Raw genomic sequence first — 23,053 nt, forward strand, 5'->3', positions numbered from 1 at the left:
GGAATAGTTTTCTTGCAACTAGCAATCAAGAGACTGACTTTGGCAGTCAGTTCAACATTTAATCATTTTTTTCATCCAAGATGACAACTTCCTACTGCGACTTCATCTTCAGGCTATGAAGTTTTTCATCCCCAGGCTATTAAGTTTTTCCTATGTCTGACACAAACTTTACTTCAGTTTAAAAATATACAATCTGTTTGCTATGTAGAAACCTCTTTTGCAGGTGTTCAGTTTTCCTTACCCATCTCATTCTATAGTCTACTATTATTATCAAACTAAAGACATAGTAAATAATGTACAAATGTCACTTGGCTCAAAAAATATATTAAGTATATTTTCACTAAAAACACAGGAAAGGGCAAAACGTTCTTCAGATATTGAAAAAAAATACCTAAACTGAACTATGTTAAATCAGAATTATAAAATTTCATTAAAAATAATGCTCTAATTTATTATGTGTGCATGCTAAGTTGCTTTAGTTGTGTCTGACTCTTTGAAACCCCATGGATTATAGCCCGCCAGGATCCTCTGTCCATGGATTTTTCAGACAAGAATACCAGAGTGGGTTCCCATGCCCCCCTCCAGGGGATCTTCTCAACCCAAGGACTGAACCTGCACTCTTACATCTCCTGCATTGGCAGGCAGGTTCTTCACACTAGTGCCACCTGGAAAGCAACAGATTTTAGAAAACAAAATACGACTTTCTATTCAAGTACTTTCTATTCAATAGCTATTTCAAATCCTAAAAGATGATGCTATGAAAATGCTGCACTCAATATGACAGCAAATTTGGAAAACTCAGCAGTGGCCACAGGACTGGAAAAGGTCAGTTTTCATTCCAATCCCAAAGAAAGGCAATGCCAAAGAATGCTCAAAATACCACACAATTGCACTCATCTCACACACTAGCAAAGTAATGCTCAAAATTCTCCAAGCCAGGCTTCGACAGTCCTTGAACTGTGAAGTTCCAGATGTTCAAGCTGGTTTTGGAAAAAGCAGAGGAAACAGAGATAAATTGCCAATATCTGCTGGATTATCGAAAAAGTAAAAGAGTTCCAGAAAAACATCTATTTCTGCTTTACTGACTACACCAAAGCCTTTGACTATGTGGATCACCACAAACTGTGGAAAATTCTGAAAGAGATGGGCACACCAGACCACCTGATCAGCCTCTTGAGAAACCTATATGCAGGTTAGGAAGCAACAATTAGAACTGGATTTGGAACAACAGACAGGATCCAAATTGGGAAAGGAGTATGTCAAGGCTGTATATTGTCACCCTGCTTATTTAACTTATATGCAGAGCACATCATGAGAAATGCTGGACTGGATGAAGCACAAGCTGGAATCAAGATTGCCGGGAGAAATATCAATAACCTCAGATATGCAGATGACACCACACTTTTGGCAGAAAGTGAAGAGGAACTAAAAAAGCCTCTTGATGAAAGTGAAAGAGGAGAGTGAACAAGTTGGCTTAAAACTCAACATTCAGAAAATTAAGATCACGGCATCTGGTCCCATCACTTCATGGTGAATAGATGGGGAAAACAATGGAAACAGTAAGAGACTTTATTTTGGGGGGCTCCAAAGTCACTGCAGCTGGTGATTGCAGCCATGAAATTAAAAGATGCTCCTTGGAAAAAAATTTATGACCAATCTAGACAGCATATTAAAGAGCAGAGACATTACTTTGTCAACAAAGGTCCATCTAGTGAAAGCTTTGGTTTTTCCGGTAGTCATCTATGGATATGAAAGTTGGACTACAAAGAAAGCTGAGTGCTGAAGAATTGATGCTTTTGTACTGTGGTGTTGGAGAAGACTCCTGAGAGTCCCTTGGACTGCAAGGAGATCCAACCAGTCCATCCTAAAGGAGATCAGTCCTGAGTGTTCATTGGAAGGATTGATGCTGAAGCTGAAACTCCAATACTTTGGCCACCTCATGCGAAGAGCTGACTCATTGGAAAAGACCCTGATGCTGAGAGGGACTGGGGGCAGGAGGAGAAGGGACGACAGAGGATGAGACGGTTGGACGGCATCACCAACTCAATGGACATGAGTTTGAGTAAGCTCCGGGAGTTGGTGATGGACAGGGAAGCCTGGCGTGCTGCAGTCCATGGGGTCGCAAAGAGTTGGACATGACTGAGCAACTGAACTGAACTGAACTGATTCAAGTACAGTATTCTTTGCTGGAAAAATGTTAGGACACATTAACGAAAAATCAGTAAGACACCTAAACATTCATGAATTTATTTGCTTTATGTACTAAAAATGCTTCCTCATGGTCCACTATAGCCTTGCAACTCAAAGTATGCCCAGGGACCAGAAGCACAGTTCTTAACTGGGAGTTTGTTAAATATGCTGACTTTCAGATTCACCCCCATCCTACACAATCAGAATCTGCATTTAATATGATTCCAAGTTGATTTCTATGCAAATTTAAGTTCAAGAAGCACTCTCTCTACAACACAGGTTCTTAACTTACGTCCTAGGGGCAACATTAGTTTCACAAATTCCCTAAAATTTTATACATAATTTTTTGTAAGTGAAAGTACATAGATTTTACTGGGTAAAGCAGCAAAGTAAAGGGTAAAGTCCATATAGTTTATTAAACTGTCACAGAAAATATGACCTCCAAATAGATTAAGAACTACTCAATTCTATGCCACAGTTTAAAGTCAAAATATTTCAAAAACTATTTATGCTACTCTCAATGAGGTCTGTTGAAGAATGACAAGAATGAAGGTCAGAACGTCACAGTGGGTCATGGAAGACCTTATCTGAAGAATTTATTCACACCATGCAAGAACTATGCCAAGAAACCAGTTTGGAGACATCTAAATAAATAATTCTCTACATGAGGTTTGAGATTAAGAATGTGCACTTGAAGAAGATTCAAACTGAGAAGTAAATAAATATAAGGTAGGATTTTTTTTTAAGATAGGATGCCATTAGATGACAGCAAAGTGCTGAATTCTTATTGTAAGAGCGCAATCAGCAAATCTCTAATACAAATTCTGTTTGATTTGGGATACATAACCATTTTAAAATGCTAACTTCCAAGTACATTCTTATAATACTTCCTTTATGAGGAACCCCAACATATTTTACTAGTCAGGCTTTCTTCATCTTCTCTGGTCGTCAGAAGACAAAACAATGAAAAAATATGGAACAAAAATTAAAAAAGGACTTGCCCAGCATCTTCAGCGAGCTAACAATAAAGAATGGCTCATATCCAGCAGGCTCTCACTAATATATGAGAACTGTGTACATCTTTCATTCTTTCATCTTATCACATAACCCTCTCTTTGGGGTGTGTATTATCCAGGGGCATACACTATGTTTAACTTGTTTCCTTAAGCCATAGTGCCTGACAGAATTTAACTTCCTTAATGGGAATCTAAAATGTAAATTTAAAATGTTAACTGGACCTCATCCTGATCTTGATGCTTTATTTTACTGCTAATAAACTTCTTACTTGTGATGAGTCTAATCCCTGACAATCTGGTCTCCTGGGTGGATCCATATCCAACCATACGAGTCATTCCAAGCTAGAGAGAAAGCTAAAAAATACTCAGGGGATCAAGTTTTCTCTGCCCCGTTCTATTTCCATGGGTATCAGGGAAATGTCTGGTTTTTCCTTACCTCTATATCTTAGAATTATTAAAAGTTCTTTTTATCCAAGTACATTAGGGATTAAAATGAAACTTTCACATTTTATTAACTATTGTGTAGTAGCTTAGTCGTGTCCAGCTCTTTGCAAGCCAATGGACTACAGCCCGCCAGGCTCCTCAGTCCATGGAATTCTTCAGGCAAGAATACTGGAGTGGGTAGCCATTCCCTTCTCCAGGGGATCATCCCAACTCAGGGATCGAACCCATGTCTCCTGCACTGCAAGCAGCTTCTTTACCATCTGAGCCACCAGGGACGCCCAGTGAAATACTGATGTACCCCATTCACATAGTAAACACAACCTGATAAACTGTACATAAAATTATTGATTTGATTATAGAAATGTATCCCGTCAATAACAAAAACTATATAAAAGAATGTAGTACCTTATGTATATGACAGTCTCTCAGATACGCAATGACAGTTAAATGCTAATGACTTAGACAATAAGTAAGTAATCCATTTATTTGTTTTTCAGCCCCATTTAAATAGTGTCAATTTAATTTCTGAAGCAAAAAGAGTAATGATAATAAGGGCAGGCACTCTGATAATAATGATATGAAAGAGAAATCAGCAACAAAGAGTAGTGAAATTTGCTGACCACCTTTAATAGTAGAGGCACTTGTTCCAAAGACACTAAAGTTCCAAACTTTAGTTTGGAAGACTAAGTGAGAAGACATAGTGAGAAGTTCCAAACAATATCTAAGATTACAAAGCTAGTGAAAAGTTTGGGGCTGTAGTTTCAGCAGAGAGAGAAGAGTAAGAAGTGTAGTAAGGATATAACAAAGAACACGGATGGGGAAGAAACAGTGAATCTAGTTTTACCTGGGGAAACATAAAAAGGAGACAAATAATTAAAGATAAAACAGGTTACTGAGAACAGTAGTAAATGGTTTATTGCTCATTTCAGTGAGCATTTGAAAAGTAAATAATATGATCATTACTCATAATTTTTAAGTAAAATAAAATAGCAAAATCAATATCTGAATGGTCCATAAGCCTTTAAAGTTCATGCACCTAACCACTATCAGTCAGTCAGTTTAGTCGCTCATTCGTGTCCGACTCTTTGCGACCCCATGAATCGTAGCACGCCAGGCCTCCCTGTCCATCATCAACTCCCGGAGTTCACTCAAACTCACGTCCATCAAGTCAGTGATGCCATAAAGCCATCTCATCCTCTGTTGTCCCCTTTTCCTCCTGCCCCCAATCCCTCCCAGCATCAGAGTCTTTTCCAAGGAGTCAACTCTTCGCATGAGGTGACCAAAGTACTGGAGTTTCAGCTTTAACATCATTCCTTCCAAAGAACACCCAGGGCTGAGCTCCTTTAGAATGGACTGGTTGGATCTCCTTGCAGTCCAAGGGACTCTCAAGAGTCTTCTCCAACGCCACAGTTCAAAAGCATCAATTCTTCGGCGCTCAGCTTTCTTCACAGTCCAACTCTCACATCCATACATGACTACTGGAAAAACCACAGCCTTAACTAGACGGACCTTTGTTGGCAAAGTTATCTCTCTGCTTTTCAATATGCTATCTAGGTTGGTCATAGCTTTTTTCCCCAAGGAGTAAGCGTCTTTTAATTTCATGGCTGCAGTCACCATCTGCAGTGATTTTGGAGCCCAAAAAAATAAAGTCTGACACTGTTTCCACTGTTTCCCCATCTATTTCCCATGAAGTGATGGGACCAGATGCCATGATCTTCGTTTTCTGAATGTTAAGCTTTAAGCCAACTTGTTCACTCCCCTCTTTCACTTTCATCAAGAGGCTTTTTAGTTCCTCTTCACTTTCTGCCATAAGGGTGGTGTCATCTGCATATCTGAGGTTATTGATATTTCTCCCGGCAATCTTGATTCCAGCTTGTGCTTCATCCAGTCCAGTGTTTCTCATAATGTACTCTGCATATAAGTTAAATAATGTTCAAGCTGGTTTTAGAAAAGGCAGAGGAACCAGAGATCAAATTGCCAACATCTGCTGGATCATCCAAAAAGCAAGAGAGTTCCAGAAAAAGATCTATTTGTGCTTTATTGACTATGCCAAAGCCTTTGACTGTGTGGATCACAATAAACTGTAGAAAATTCTGAAAGAGATGGGAATACCAGACCACCTGACCTGCCTCTTGAGAAACCTATATGCAGGTCAGGAAGCAACAGTTAGAACTGGACATGGAACAACAGACTGGTTCCAAATAGGAAAAGGAGTATGTCAAGGCTGTATATTGTCACCCTAACCACTATACTTACACAAAAAAGGATCCAGTTTATGCAAATAATAAGTAGTTCAAAAATATTTTAACTGGAAATCTCAAGTATCACAGTAGTTTTATTTTTAAAAATACATTAAATATACTTTTAACAACAAAGAAAGATATAAAAATATACTAGTTAAGCCACTTAATCTTATTCTTCACCTCAGAGTGTCACAGAATTAAGACAGCATGGACATGTCTCAAAATTCCCAGATACTCTATAATCATATATACATTTATTTCTTCTAGAAATACGTTCTCAACTTTCTGAAACCATTTAGTAATTTCAATCTGAACCATTTCTCAAGGCTAAGAAAGCTCTTTGTTTACACTCCACTGTTTAAAGTAACATCTTTTATTTGTCTCAAGTAATTTGTTCCAGCTTCAGCAGAGGTCATCTAGATCTCTTTCTCTAGGTCAGGTAAACTCTATTCTTCCCTTAATGAAGTACTCAGTATACAATCAAAAACACTGAAACAAACAAACAAACAAACAAAAAATGGATGAGTATATTTAAAATATAAAGATTTAGAACCTAAGATATCTTAGTACATCTTCAGTTTCTTTAAATCAGGCACCATTTGTATTTTAAATGATCTTTAATATCCTGAAGATCACACAAGTTATGTTACATTGATAAATTCCTGATCACATCCCAAACACACTATATTTAAAGGAACAATAAGTTCACTGCCCCGGTTCAAATGTTAGTTACCTCTTCATCGTCTTCCTCATCTTCAACATCCAGAATTCCTGAATCCTGTTCAGACTTGGGGCTAGTGCTTTCTATTTCTGTATCAAAAATTGTATAAGCTTCTTTCTTAGATTTTCTCTTGCTACCTATCCTGGGTTGTTGCAAGATGATGTTATCCAGGTTTCTTTGTTGTTGTGCCTAGGATAGAAATAAATACACACAAATAAACAAACAAAAGAAGAAACAAAACTTAAGCATTCAAAGAACTTCTAATTTTGAATTAATTGGTATCAAAAGAAAATACAATGAAATGCCTTAAAATACATAAAGTTTTAGTACCAGAAATAAAACCAAACATATTAATGTAGCACATAGGAAAAAAAAAAAAAAGATAATCACTTAGTGAGAGCTAAGTCACTTCAGTCGTGTCCAACTCTTTGCAATCTCATGGACTGCAGCCCACCAGGCTCCTCTGTGCCAGGAATTCTCCAGGCAAGAATACTAGAGTGGGTTGCTATGGCCTCCTTCAGGGGGTCTTCCCAACCCAGAAATCGAACCACATCTCTTAAGTCTTCTGCATTGGAAGAGGGTTCTTTACCAATAGTGCCACCTGGGAAGATTTTCTAAATACACACACTGTCATCACAAAAATGAAATCTATTGATTTGCCAAGAGATTGGGGCTTCCCAAGTGGCACTAGGGGTAAAGAACCTACCCTCCAATGCAAGAGACGTAAGAGATGCGGGCCGGATCCCTGGGTCAGGAAAATTTCCCCAGAGGAGGGCATGGCAACCCACTCCAGTATTCTTGCCTGGAGAATCCCATGGACAGAGGAGCCAGGCAGTCTACAGTCCATAGGGTCACACTGAGCTGGACACGACTGAAATGACTTAGCATGGCACAGCAGCGAAGAGATTAGTGCAAATGACTAAATATTTATCTCTTAAAAGATAAGTGCTATACTAGAACCACTGTGGTTTGGAGAAAAGGGACAGGAGTCTTCAAGCTTAGGGTACTCTTAAAAACAGATATGTGGATATATGAGATCAATAAATTTTAATCAGGAGAATGAAATATCTTAATAGAGTAATATGAACTAATGAATCCAACAGAATTTCATGACCTTAGTCTGAGGAAATCAGAGTTTTAAGCATTTCTTTTTCTAAACTTTTATAGAAAAGTGTAATTCCCTCAGCTTAACAAAGTACACTCAAATAACAATGTGGTTTCCATACATCCAAAGAGGTGGAAAGTGTGACTATACAGAGTCAACATCAGAAGTTAGACCAAAGTATCAGAGCTGGAAGGGATCTTAATCACCACTCAGGAAATACACTGGAAGACAAAGGATTGTATGAGGCCACAAGGTTAGTAAGTGGTAAATCAGAAGCCCAAAGTGTGATCTCCTAAATTCCATATGAGTCATCTTCCCACTACACCAACAGTCCCATAAAGCATGACAAAAACAGTCCCCCAAAAAAGAGTTCTGCAGTCAAATAAATGTGAAACACTCCATGTTATGCAAACCTTCTTCTAGACATATGATGTATAATACATTAACAGAATAAAAACTGGGAAAAGTCCTATTTTAAGAAAAGTTATTTAACATGCTTTAATCCAGCATGTTCCAAAAGTGTTTCACAGTGGAACTTTTCTTTTTAAAAACAATAATGTTAATTCTTAGTATCATCCAAAGATATAAAGCTTAAGAAATGTGACTTCTCAGAATATGCATTCCTTAATCACTATATGATGTTTCTACTCAGCAACAAGTAGAAATTAATTCAAGAGAAAAACCAGAATCTCCAAATATTTTGAATGAGATTAAGAATTCTAGATAAATACTAAGTATAAGGGTTAGTCCAGGTACTAGTTAAATAAGACAATTATAACAGGACAGAGAAAAACTTCAACTATGTGAGCTAGACTCTGCCAAGAAAATGAAAAGAATCTACATTCCAGAGATTTGCATCAATGGACTAACTTGTTTCTCTGCATAGTACTTGTTGATATTTTGATTTGACTTACATAAAATACATGGCTTCAGTAACCAAACTGAGAGGGAAGATACCCAATAACATTTACTTTATGTTTGTAAACAAGAATATATATCCTTAAAGCATTCGAGATCCCAAATTCGACAAAACATTCTTCCTACTCCTCTCAAAGGTAGGAAGTTCCCCCCCTCACTTATTTTCAATGTAAACCACACAATAAGAGATTGAGGACTCTAGAAAGCTAAAGCTTTCATATTAGAAAAGCAAGCCCTCAACTAGAGAATGATCACTTGTCTCTTTATTCTTTCTCTCAGTACAGCAAAACTAAAACCTTTCATAAGTTGGTCTTATTTTATTGAATCCAAAGTTAAATATTTTTCTTTCACAATCAATAAAATACTATCAATGTACCAAAAGCAATTGAGAGGAGCCACATCTAAGTAGTATCACTTATACTTCAAATAATACAAATCTGAAAGAAACCCTATGGAAGTAATTTTAGATCATCTATGATTTGTTCTTTTTGTGCCTGGTTTACCAATCACTTTGATGGAGCATAAAGTAGCTTAGGCCAAATCAACATAGCCTACGCTAGAAATGAGAGCACTGTAAGTTTTATTCCAAGGCTCGATAGTCACTTGGGGTCTCTGTCAAAATTATCAAGGCTTTTCCATTTATAAAGGAGCAGTCAGGGCAGATCTGCCAAGAAAGAACTAATCAACTTGGAAATATTGAAACAAGTAGAATAATGAAATACATACTCAGATATTACCCATTAGAAAGCAAATGAAAACCACCATCTATTCAAAATTATGTTATGGGACTGGCAGGAAGTAGAGAAGAGTAAATAGAGATAAAAATATGTAAATATATGCAATATATGTAAAAATTAAAATGTGACTCTAAAGTCCATACAACAAACAAGAGTTCTTCAGAGCTCTTTTCTAACATGCTAAGCCATCTCACCAGAACCATTTATTCTGTCCCTCCAAGGACAACCTTGGAGACAAAGAAGCAGCTGACTGACTTTTGCTGCCTAGAGTGCAGGTAACAGGGTATCAAGCAAACAAACAGACTTTAGAAAACGTTTAGGCTTTTTTTTTAACTTCTTTGTTCATTCTCTTTGTGAATAATCTTTACACATTTAACCACCTCTTCCTCAAGATTCCCTCACATATGTTCTTCTCTGTTTTCCTAATATATAGAAATAAAGCAAGTTTATTCCTCAACCCCTACTCTTCTACCACTCTTCCCACTCCCTCAGAATTCAATAGTGTATCTCTAGTTCTATATTACTACTGTGTGTGCGATGATCACTTCACTTACTACATACCTAAAATGGAACTCATCACCTTCTCATTACAGTTAATGGGAGGTGAACCTGATTGTCCCAATGTATTTTCCAATATTCTCCAACATGAATTTCTACTTGGAACAGAATCTACCTCATGATATACTAAGAATATTTTCACTACTATATCTTTGCTTGAGCCATTTCTCTTCTAGATGACCTCTCCCTACCTGTACTCAATCTTTCCTCCAAAACCCAACTAAAATTCTTTTTCCTTGAGAAAGCCTCCTCTCACTGTTTTAACTCATAGTGCTTTCTCCCTATATCCCTACTTTCAGTCAAACATGTACTGAACAACCACTTGAGCCCAGTATTGTGTTGACTATACAAATGAAACAGATTTTCTGACTCTTGAACCTCACATCATTTTAAGAAATGGATAAGCAAACAAGTGGCTGAAATCAGTGCAATGAGTATGATAGAAATAAGCACGGGTATGATGATTAGCAGAAAGTAATCATACCTGCAAGGAGGATTTCAGGAACTTGGAGGAAAAGGTAGCAAGTGGGGAGGCTCAAGAAGTAGGGGGATATGCGTATACTTATAGATGATTCACTATGTTGTACAGTAGAAACTAGCACAACATTGGAAAGCAATTATCCTCCAATTTAAAAAAGTGAATATGATTTTTACAAAGGGAAATAGGTAGAAAGGGTAACCATTCCAGAAGAAAGAAATTGCATAAGAAAAGACATGTGAAATAACATTATCCACCCAAGCAATAAATAATTTTGTATAAGAACATAAGTTATGAAGGACTAACAGGAGATAGTCAAATCAGTCAATCCTAAAGGAAATCAACCCTGAATATTCATTGGAAGGACTGATGCTGAAGCTGAAGCTCCAATACTCTGGCCACCTGAGGTGAAGAGCGGACTTATTAGAAAAGACCCTGATGCTGGAAAAGACTGAAGGCAAAGGGAGAAGGAGGCGGCAGAAGATGAGATGGTTGAATAGCATCACCAACTCAATGGACATGAATCTGAGCAAACTCTGGGAGAAGGATAGAGGAGACTGGTGTGCCGAAGTCCATGGGGTCACAAGGAGTTGGATAGGACTTAGCGACTGAACAACAATAAGAGACAAAGTTAAAGATGCCATACAAAGTAGTTTCAAGGCCAGCTAGTAGGCAATGGAGGAACAAGAGAAGAATGTGAGCAGGGGAAGAAAACGATCAGCTTTACAATTCGGGCACATCCTCTGGGAGCTGAGCAATGGTCAACTGGGAGAAGATAAAGACTAGAAACAGGAAAATCAATATAGATCACAGAGTTGGACTGTGAAGAAAGCTGAGTGCCGAAGAATTGATGCTTTTGAACTGTGGTGTTGGAGAAGACTCTTGAGAGTCCCTTGGACTGCAAGGAGATCCAACCAGTCCATTCTGAAGGAGATCAGCCCTGGGATTTCTTTGGAAGGAATGATGCTGAAGCTGAAACTCCAGTACTTTGGCCACCTCATGCAAAGAGTTGACTCCTTGGAAAAGACTCTGATGCTGGGAGGGATTGGGGGCAGGAGGAGAAGGGGACGACAGAGGATGAGATGGCTGGATGGCATCACTGACTCGATGGCCGTGAGTTTGGGTGAACTCTGGGAGTTGGTGACGGACAGGGAGGCCTGGTGGCCTGCAATTCACGGGATCGCAAAGAGTCGGACACGACCAAGCAACTTAATTGAACTGAAGTGAACTGAAAGGAGTCCAAATAACAATGATGAGAATTTGAATTAAGGTAGCAGCAGATACAGAAAAAGCAGAAGCAATATAGTTTACTGATTTAAATGTTGTATGTGGAAGAGGGAAAGAAAATAAAAATAACTGCAAATATTCTGGTCTTTAAGACTAGATGATGGGATCATTCCAAAAAATAGGAACTGTGGAAATAGTAAGTTAAAGGCAGGATAGAGAAGATGAGTTAAGTAAACTTGTCAGATATTCAGATAAAAAATGACAGTACAGCACTTCAGAGTTCAACTCTTCTCTTCTTCAGGATAGAAAACATACTTGCCTATTCTTAGAATCCCCCAAGTCCAGATACAATGACATATACACAGAAAACTCAGATAAATGCTTACTATATAAAGGAACAAAAATAATTAAAAAAAAAAAAAAACTATGTAAGAATGAGATTTGGCCCAACAAAAGAGAGGGATATCTGTAAAAGACATAATTTGAATATTCTCCTATTTATTTAAGGGGGGGGGGAGGATAAGAATCACCTAACTTGAATTATTCACCTAAAAATGTAGCTATTACAACTTTTACAGCTGTCATTACACATGCCATTAAATAAAGTTTTATTGCAAATACAACTTCCAAGGGTACCTAGCAATAAGACTCAAAATTCTGTGAATCAAAAAAACAAAGGTTCCTTTCTTTATCAGCCCAATACTGACCTCTAGTGGACTAAAGGAATAAATACAAATGGAGAGAGGCCTAGGCTTATAGCTCACAGACTTCAATCACAGGGTGCTGTATCAGAAAAGAAAATGAAGAAGAAAAAAACCTTCGTTGAGTAAGATATGTTTAAATCTAAGCTCTGTGATATATTAATTATATAACCATGGATAGGTTCTTCTCAATGCAACATCCCATCTACTCAGAACTGCCACAAGGATTAAATTAAAAATACATGCAAATTATCTTTTAAAAAAATTTTTAATTAATGTGCAAAAGTACTGTGTTTGGGAACAGGCTTTAAGCTCAATGGCATTTAATTTACATGCCTAATCATTCACTCATTTTTTTTTTTAAATAATTTTACTTATTTATTCACTTTTGGCTGCAGTGGGTCTTCTTGCTGCAGGGGCTTTTCTCTAGTTGCAGACAGCGGGGCCTACTCTCTAATTGTGGTGGGTGGGCCTGTCTCTCACTGAAGTGGCTTCTCTTGTTGCAGAGCTTGCACTCCAAGGTGCTCGGACTTCAGTATTTGTGGCACGGAGGCTCAGTACTTGCAGCTCCCAGCCTCTAGAGCACAGGCTCAACAGTCTGTGGCACATGGGCTTAGTTGCTCTGTGGCATGTGGGATTTTCCCAGATCAGGGATCAAACTTGTGTCTCCTGTTGGCAATCACATTCTTTACCCCTGAGGCACCAAGAAAGCCCCACGTAAATGATCCTAAATTAAAAGATACGTCTAAGCAAAAGTTTTTGACTTAACATAATCATGAAATAATTATCTCAATAATGTTGGTGAACATTCATTATCTTATACAGATGAAAAATTAGGTAAATACAAAAATTTTTTGCTCTGTGTGATGAGACTTCTTGGGATTTACTCTTATCAACTTTATATAACATAGAGCAGAGCTAATTATACTTATTATGTTGCACATTTTTTTAAAAGAAAAAAAAAAACACTAAAATTTTAAGTTCCACCTGTCTTCCTCTGAATGTGAGATAGGAATCTTGTTTCACTCTCTACTCTGGAAGCATCAAAGATCTAGCAATATTTAGATACACAATGATTAATATTATCTCATAAAAAAAATATTATCTCATATTTCTTCACACTGCCATTCAATTTTGTATTTGTACTATACTGCAACTATTAGATATCTGTACTGCACACTTCTTGTACTCTACCTCACATCCTCTCATGTTCAGCTCTTATTTCAAGTATAATATCAGCAACCAGTTCTGGGAAGCCTTGGAAGTGTCATATAGTGTAAACTGAAACCAACATAGCATGTACGCCACACTTTCAGCTTTCTACCCAGAGGTTTTGCAGACATTACAGTGCGGAATCCCACAGCAATTAATTAGCATTCATGATTCTCAACCCAGAAGTGAGGCAAACTTTGACCAAAGAGCAGCCAGATACACTCCCCATTTAGTTCCGCCCACACTGAGTTCCATATGGCGTCTCAGAAGTCCAGGGATGAAGGAAGCAAACTGCCCTACAAATACACCACTGCACAGTCACAGTTCAGTCGCTCAGTCGTGTCTGACTCTTTCGCAATCCCACGGACTGCAGCGTGCCAGGCCTCCCTGTCTATCACCAACTCCCAGAGTTTACTCAAACCCAGTCCATTGAGTTGGTGATGCCATCCAACCATCTCATCCTCCATCATCCCCTCCTCCTCCCACCTTCAATCTTGCCCAGCTCAGGGTCTTTTCAAATGAGTCAGTTCTTCACATCAAGTGGCCAAAGGATTGGAGTTTCAGCTTCAGCATCAGTCGTTCCAATGAATATTCAGGACTGATTTCCTTTAGGATGGACTGGTTGGATCTCCTTGCAGTCCAAGGGACTCTCCAGAGTCTTCTCCAACACCACAGCTTAAAAGTATTAATTCTTCACCACTCAGCTTTCTTTATAGTCCAACTCTCACATCCATACATGACTACTGGAAAAACCATAGCCTTGACTAGACAGACCTTTGTTGGCAAAGTAATGTCTCTGCTTTTTAATATGCTGTCTAGGTTGGTCATAACTTTTCTTTCAAAGAGTAAATGTCTTTTAATTTCATGGCTGCAGTCACCATCTGCAGTGATTTTGAAGCCCCCGAAAATTAAGTCTGCCACTGTTTCCAGTGTTTCCCCATCTATTTGCCATGAAGTGATGGGATGCCATGATCTTAAGGGTGGTGTCATCTGCTTATCTGAGGTTATTGATATTTCTCCCGGCAATCTTGATTCTAGCTTGTGCTTCATCCAGTCCAGCGTTTCTCATGATGTACTCTGCACATAAGTTAAATAAGCAGGGTGACAATATACAGCCTTGATATACTCCTTTCCCAATTTGGAACCAGTCTATTGTTCCATGTCCAGTTCTAACTGTTGTTTCCTGACCTGCATACAGATTTCTCAGGAGGCAGGTCAAGTGGTCTGGTATTCCCATGTCTTTCACTGAGTGGGAATGTAAATCAATATAGCCACTGTGGGAAACAGTATGGAGGTTTCTTAAAAAACTAAAAGTAGAGTTGCCATATGATCTAGCCATCCAACTCACTTGCAATGAATGTTTGCACTTATATTCTTAGTTGGGAGATTGGAAAATTTTTTTCTAGAGAAATTAACAAAGAACTGCCACAAAGCACTATTTATATTTCCCAATCAAAGATGTGATTTCCTTTATAGAATTCCATGAAGTTTGCTACTTTACAGTCTTCTATGCCCATAGACTTTCCTGTAAACTGTTAAGTAATTTATTACTAAATATGAGTGACTGGCCAAGGATCAATAGATATTTGAGGAAAATATCCAACTGGAAAGAGATACAAAATACCAATATGAGAAAACAAATAACAACAATAAAAAGTACTAGCTAGATGGAGCAGATAAGGTAGAAAACAAAATAATATGTTTAAAAAATTCATTGGTATCCTAAAAATTAAAAATTTGGTTTATTATATAGAAATATTACAAAGCTTGCCAGGAATCATACCAATGTTTTCTTCAGTTGTCCCCCAAGGCAATAGAAATAAAAGCAAAAATAAACAAATAGGACCGTTTCAAAGTTTTAGGCTTTTGCACAGCAAAGGGAACCATGTGCTTAGTTGCTCAGTCATGTCTGACTCTTTGGACCCCATGGACTTTAGCCTGTCAAGCTCCTCTGCAATGGGGATTTTCTAGGTGAAAATACTAGAGTGGGTTGCCATGCCCTCCTCCAGGGGATCTTCCCAACCCAGGGATCAAACCCAGGTTTCCCTCATTGCAGGGGGATTCTTTACCTTCTGAGCCACCAGGGAGGCCCAGAGGAAACCATAAACAAAACCAAAAAACCTGCAGACTAGAAGAAAATGTTTGTAATCCAAATGACAAGGGGTTAGATTTCAAGATACACAAACAGCTCATACATCTCAATAACAAAAAGACAAACAACCAAATCAAATAATGGACAGAAAACCTCAATAGCAATTTCTCCAAAGAGGACATATATATGGCCAGTAGGCACATATAAAGATGCTCAACATTGTTAATTATTAGAGGAATGCAACAAAAGTACAATGACGTACTACCTCATACTGATTAGAATGGCCATAAGCAAATGCTGAGAAGGGAAAGGCTACCCACTCCAGTATTCTAGCCTGGAGAATTCCATGGACTGTATAGTTAGTTCATGGGGTCACAAAGAGTCAGACACACTGAGTGACTTTCACTTTCACCTTATTAAGACACCTTGTAACATAAGTTTGAGAGTGTTCCCTATTCAATTTATTAGAAGAATTTAGAACAACTGATGTTAACTCTTCTCTAGATTTTGGGAGGCATTTTATTAGTTTCAATCTCCTTACTCAAAATTGATCCTTTCAAATTTCCTGTTCTTCCTGATTCATTATTGCTAAGTTGTTCAGCAATGTGTTGTTTACTTTCCACACATTTATACATTTTCCAGTTTTCCATCATTCAAAGTTCATACCATTGTGATTAGAAACATAGTATAATTTTATAATAGTATGAAAAATATCCTTTAGTATAATCTCAGTCTTCTTACATTCGCTTAGACTTATTTTGTGAACTAACGTATAATCTACCCTGCAGAACACTCTGTGTGCACTTCAGAAGGATATGTATTCTATTATTAGGTGGAATAAACTTTACATGCTTTTTTAAGTCTATTTGGTCTTAAGTTTAGTGCAAGTCCAATGGTTACTTACTGATTTTTCTGTCTGGGAGATCTATCCATTGTCCAAGTAGGGTATTTAAGCCTCCTGTTACTATTGTATTGCTGTCTATTTCTTCCTTCAGAACTGTTAGTAATTTGTTTAACATATGTAGACGCTTTGACATTAGATGTACCTCAACTCTGTTTCTGCCAAAGATTTATTATGCCCTGTTCATTCTCATTATAAACTAATGAAATGACAGTAAATATCATCAGAAAAATAAAAACTATGTAGAACAACCAAAGTAAATTCTATGACTGAAAAATAAAATACCTGAAATAAAGAATTCACCATTTAAAGCACTTAACAGTCAAAAAGAGATAGTCAGTGAACTTGAAGATAGATCAATAGAAATTATCAAATTAGGAAAAATAAATAAATAAAAGGTTAAAAAAGCAAACAAACATGAAAAACAAAGCCTGCGTAATATGGAAGACACTATCAAAAAGTCTAACCTAAGTAGTGCCAGAGTCCTAGAACAAAAAGGGGAAACAATATAGTGAAGAAAAAAATCTGAAAAAACAATAGGTGAAAATTTCCCACATTTTATATAAGACATAAAGTACCACAGTCAAGAAGCTTAATGAATCCCAAAGGGAACACCATAGTCAAACTACTGAAAATCAAAGATCGAGAGAAAAATTTAAAAAATTTTCCCCATCTATTCACTATGAAGTGATGGAACCAGATGACATGATCTTTTGTTTATGAATGTTGAGTTTTAAGCCAGCTTTTTCACTCTCTTCCAAAGAGCTGGATGGCTTAATAAAAAAATATATATATATACTGTCTCACAGGTCTGGATGCTACAAGTTCAAAATCAAAGTGTCAGTAGGGTCCTGTGTCCTTGTGTCTTCCTTTCTTCTTGTGTTTTGCCAACAATATTAGCATTCCTTAGCTTGCAATTAAATTGCTTTAATATGACTCAATTATCACCTAATGTTTTCCTCTGTATCTTCTATCTTTGTCTTCTTCTCATCTTAAAAGGACACCAATCATATTGAATTAAAGACTCAGCCTGCTGCAATATTACTTCATCTTAAATACATCTGCAGTTATCCTATTTCTAAATAACATCATATTCTGAGATGTTTAGGACTTCAACATTTCTTATAGGGGGCAAAGATTGAAGGCAAAAGAAGGGGGTGACAGAGGATCAGATGGTTAGACAGCGCCATCGACTCAATGAACATGAGTTTCAGCAAACTCCAGGAGATAGTGAAGGAAAGGGAAGTCTGATGTGCTGCAGTCCATGGGGTCACAAAGAGTCAGACACAACTGAGTGACTGAACAACAACAAAAATCCACTTTTGGGTATTTTGTTAAGGCAGCCCTAGAAAACTAATATAGGAATGAAAACAAAAGGAAAACATTTTCAGATAAAAGAAAATAAAGGCAATTTAAGACCAACACATCTGTACTATAAAAGTGCTAAAGGAAGTTTTTCAGGCTGAAAGCAAATGATTCCAGTAAATGATTCCCAGAAATGAATGAATAGAATTGAAAATGCAAAATAGTCTAGCAATCATAAGAAAAGAGAGGCTGCTTTTCTAATACAGAGTGATCAAGGAAAGTATCTTTCATAAAGTGGCATTTGCATTTCAGACATTAGTACTTATTTATTTAATAATCATAGAGGCTTAAGAAAAGAGATATGCATGTGAACAACATTTTAATCTTGAATTCCTACATATATTTTATACTATTGAAAACATTATTATATATTCTAATATCTAGAAAGACAATATCTAACATGTTAATAATGTTTCAAGAAACCTTTAGTCATTTCAAACACAACATTCTTTTCAGAATGCCAATAACCTGGATTCCCAGGTAGTGCAATGGTAAAGAATCCACCTGCCACTGCCAGTCGCAAGAGGCATAGGTTTTGAACTCTGGGTCAAGAAGATCCCCTGAAGTAGGAAATGGCAACCCACTTCAATATTCTTGCCTGAAAAACTCCATGGACGGTGAGCAGGGTGGACTACAGACCATGGGGTCTCAAAGAGTTGGACAGTACATTCCATGGGGTCACAAAGAGTCGGACATGACGGAGCAACTAAGCGTGCACACACACACACAACCTGAAGATAGGCGTGTTATGGTAGTCTTGCTACATGTCTAACACACTAAATGATCACTCAGTATCATTTACACATTATTCTAAGATAGCTGGTCAATGGATAAACTAAATTTCAAGATAATCTTTAACATTATTTTTGAAAACAGCATTAACTTTTCTCCACAATTTTTTTTATCACATACCAGTTTGAATTTTATATCTTTTTATAAATGTCAATTTTAAATGGTTATAATAATGACCCCCAAATATAAAAAATATAAGTAAACCTGGGAAGAAAAATAATTGCCAAGCTGCTTAATGTTTTACTAACCTTGTCTCCCAGAAAAGATGTCATATATAAGCAAGGTTTCCTCCAAGGAGCACCCCATGTTTCAACAGAAAAGGGCCAGAAATAGTTATAATTTAAACTGTTGGTTCAATCACTATTTCAACTGAACCAACAGTTTCAATTATAACTATCAACATAGACACCAATTTTTACAGGCTAAATTCTCCAATCAAAACATACAGAATGGCTGAATGGATTTTTCTTTTAGAGACCCATCTATCTATACGTTGCCTACAAAAGACTCACTTCATAATAAGTAAGGACACAAATGGACTGAAAGTAAAAGGATGGAAAAATACATTCTGTGCAAACGGAAATGATAAGAAAGCTGGTATAGCTATACTCGTGTGAGAAAAAATAAACTCTAAAAGAAAGACTGTAATAAAAGACAAAGAGAGAAACTACGTAACAATAAGGGGGCTAATCCAACAAGAAGATATAACATTTATTAATATGTATGCATCCACCATAGAAGACCCAAAATATATAAAGCAAATGCTAATGAACTTAGAGAGAAAATTAACAGCAATATGATAATGGTAGGAGACTTTAACACCACACTTACAGCAATGGATACATTGTCCAGACAGAAAATCAATAAGAAAATATCATCATATCAGATAAACAAAATAGATTTATATAGAACACTTTATTCAAAAGCAGCAAAATACACATTCTTCTCAAGTGCACATGGAAGATTCTCCAGGATAAATCACATTTCAGTAAAATCAAATTTCAGTAAATTTAAGAAGACTGAAATAATTGAAGTATCTTTTCCTACCACTATGAAATGAAAATAAAAATTAATTATAAGGAACAAACTAAAAAAAAACAAAACACTAAAACATGGAATTAAACATGTTACTGAAATATTTGCCTCACAAAATAAAACCCATATATAACAAACCCACAACTAACATCATATTCAACAGCGAAAAGCTGAAAGCTTTTTCTCTAGGATCGGAAACAGAACAAAAGATGCCCACTCTCCTCACTTGTATTCAGCATAGTATTAGAACTCCTAGTAACAGCAATTAGGAAAGAAAATGAAATAAAAGACATACAAACTGGAAAGGAAGAAACAAAATTGTCATTATTTGCAGATGACATGATATTATATGTAGAAAAACCTAGACTCCACCAAAAGACTATGTGAACTAATAAATGACTTCACTAAAGCTGCAGGATACAAAATTGATATTCAAAAATCTGTTATATTTATACATAAATAAAAACTATCAGAAAGAGAAATCAGTCAACAATTGTGATGCAATACAACTGCATCAAAAAGAGTATCTATAAATGAATTTAACCAAGGAGGTAAAAGATCTGAAAACTGAAGAAAACACAAATATGTAAAAAGCATCCCACTGTCATGGATTAGAAGAATTATTATTGTTAAAATGTCCACACTCCCCTTTAAAAAAAAGTCCCTACTCACCAAAGCAAAATTCATATTTAATGCAACACCTATCAAAACTCCAACGGCATTTTTCAAAGAATGAGAACAAATAATTCCAAAATCCGTACAGAAACATAAAAAATCCTGAACAGCCAAAGCAATCTTGGGATCTAAGAACAAAGCTAGAGGTATCATGCTCCCTGATTTCAAACTACTCTACATAGCTATAGTTAAAAAAAAAAAAAAGAGCATAGTATTTGCATAAAAACAGACACATAGATCAGTGGAACAAAAAGATAGCTTAGATATAAACCCATAGATATATGGTCAATTAATTTACACAAAGGAAGCAAGAATATACAATGGGGAAACTCTAGTCCCTTCAATAAAGGATGCTGGAAAAACTGGACAACTACACACAAAAGAATGAAACTGAAGTTACACCACATACAAAAGCTGATATTATACCACACACAAAAAGTAACTTAAAATGGATTAAAGTTTAAATGACATACTTGAAACCGTAAACCCCCCCCAAAAATCAAGTACTAAGCCTCTTGATACCAGTCTTAGAGATGTTTTTTGCACCTGATTCCAAAGGCAAGGGAAACAAAAGCAGAAATAAATAAATGGGACAACATTTATTAAAAGGCTTCGGCATAGGAAAGGAAATAATCAACAAAATGAAGAAGATATTTGTAAATCATATTTCTAACAAGGGGTTAGCATCCAAAATATATAAAGATCACATACATATCAACAACAACAACAAAAATAACAGTCCATAAAAAAAATGGGGAGAGAATCTGAATAGACATTTTTCCAAATAAGATAAAAAGATGGTCAACAGGCACATAGGAAAATGTTCAGCATCATGAATCATCAGGGAAATGCAAAGCAAAACCACAATGAGATATCACCTGAAAACTATCAGAATGGCTCCTATCAAAAAGACAAGAAATAACAAGTGTTGGCAAGAATGCACAGAAAAGGGACCCCCCATGTACTGTTGGTGGGAATGTAAATGGGGCAGCAACGATGGAAAACAGTATGAAGGTTCTTCATCAATAAGAAAAATAGACATACTGTATGATCTAGCGATTCCACAACTGAATACCAATCTAAAGAAAACAAACACATAATTTGAAGTGATATATAACTTCTATGTTCATTGCAACATTATTTATAAAAAATAAGATTTGGAAACAACCTAACTGACCACTGATAGATGACAAATCAATGGATAAAGAACATGTGTGTGTGTGTGTGTGTGTGTGGACTCAGTCATGAGGCTTCTCAAGTGGTTAAGAAATCACCTGCAAATGCAAGAGCCACAGGAGACACAGGTTTGATCCCTGGGTTGGCAAGATCCCCTGGAGGAGGAAATGGCAACCCACTTCAGTATTCTTGCCGGGATAATCCCACGGACAGAGGAGCCTGGCGGGCTACAGTCCATGGGGTCACAGAGTCGGACAAGACTTAGAAACTGAGTCCTATGCACACAGGCACACACACACAGTCAGACAAAAGAATGAAATCTTTCCATTTGTGACAATATGGATGTACCTTGAGGACAGAATATGCTGTGGAATAAGTAAAACAGAGAAAAAACAATACCACATGAATTCACTTATATGTGGAATCTAAAGACAAAACAAACAAGCAAAAAAACAATACCCAGACTCATAGATACAGAGAAGACATTGGTGGTTACCATAGGGTGGGGGAAGGGAGGCATGACTGGAGATGAGGCTGGAGGATCATGGAGTATCAGCCTACAGATATAAAATAAATAAGTCATGGGGATGTAAAGTACAGCATGGAGAATAACGTCAATAATATTGTATTAGCTTTGTATGTTGATAGATTGTATCCAAAGCTATGGTATTCACCCAGCAATGTATACAAAAGTCAAACTACTATGCTGTACGCCAGAAACTAAGACTGCATGTCAATTATATTTCAATGAAAGAAAGTGTCACTAAGTAACACAAGGTCACAATATATCTCCAAGGTAGACAACAAGCTATTATTCTCAATGTCCCTTTCATTTCTTCTATATTAGGCTTACAGAGAAAATGTCTTCTTTTTTCTGGTTTACTTAAATACCTATAGTCAAAAGCCAGGTAAGAAACACAAAAACAGGATAAAATTAAGAAGTGTGGTAGAAAGTATAAATCAAATCAAGAGAACCTGGGATTTACTCTTGAACAGGAAGAATTATTTCAAAATTATCTCTTCTACTGATTTACCCTTTCAGCAAAATAGTAATTCTATATGTATCTTTACCAGTCTTTATCCTTTATGCCTTTATCCTTTATGCCTTCCTTCCAGGAAACTAGGTAATTTGTAACTTTTGCCCAAGCCTTTAAATTCTTCAATGAATTTCTAATAAAATGTATTCATGTAATAAAATGTATTAGAGTCTCAAGAGCTATCAGAAGTAGAGGAGATACCGATCTTTCCAAAATGTCTGAGGTACAAGTCATTTACACAAAGATAAGTATTGTTACCATATTTCTTCATCCCTTCCAAACTTCCATGATTGTGTTATTTGTTTGAGTACAGGTGACAGTGAGAAGGGATCTGAGAAGGGTAGGGAGTAGGAGAAGGGATAATAATGTTAGGTAAATCTAAAAAACAAAAACTTTTATATCACTACTAATAGAACCCAAAGGACAAAAG

At 36.7% G+C, this 23,053-nt stretch overlaps 1 protein-coding gene across 2 annotated transcripts in view; it reads right to left on the reverse strand.

Moving 5' to 3' along the window:
- Window positions 1-23,053, reverse strand: part of EXOC6B (exocyst complex component 6B) — a 728,809-nt gene that overhangs the window by 403,494 nt on the left and 302,262 nt on the right. For both annotated transcript variants that reach the window (XM_070379801.1, XM_070379802.1), the window contains exon 7: window positions 6,627-6,803. In XM_070379801.1, coding sequence (XP_070235902.1) covers window positions 6,627-6,803 — 177 coding nt within the window. The remainder of the gene's footprint in view (window positions 1-6,626; window positions 6,804-23,053) is intronic.

This window comes from Bos mutus, chromosome 11, assembly GCF_027580195.1.
Source record: "Bos mutus isolate GX-2022 chromosome 11, NWIPB_WYAK_1.1, whole genome shotgun sequence".
In the NCBI taxonomy this organism is placed as follows: domain Eukaryota; kingdom Metazoa; phylum Chordata; class Mammalia; order Artiodactyla; family Bovidae; genus Bos; species Bos mutus.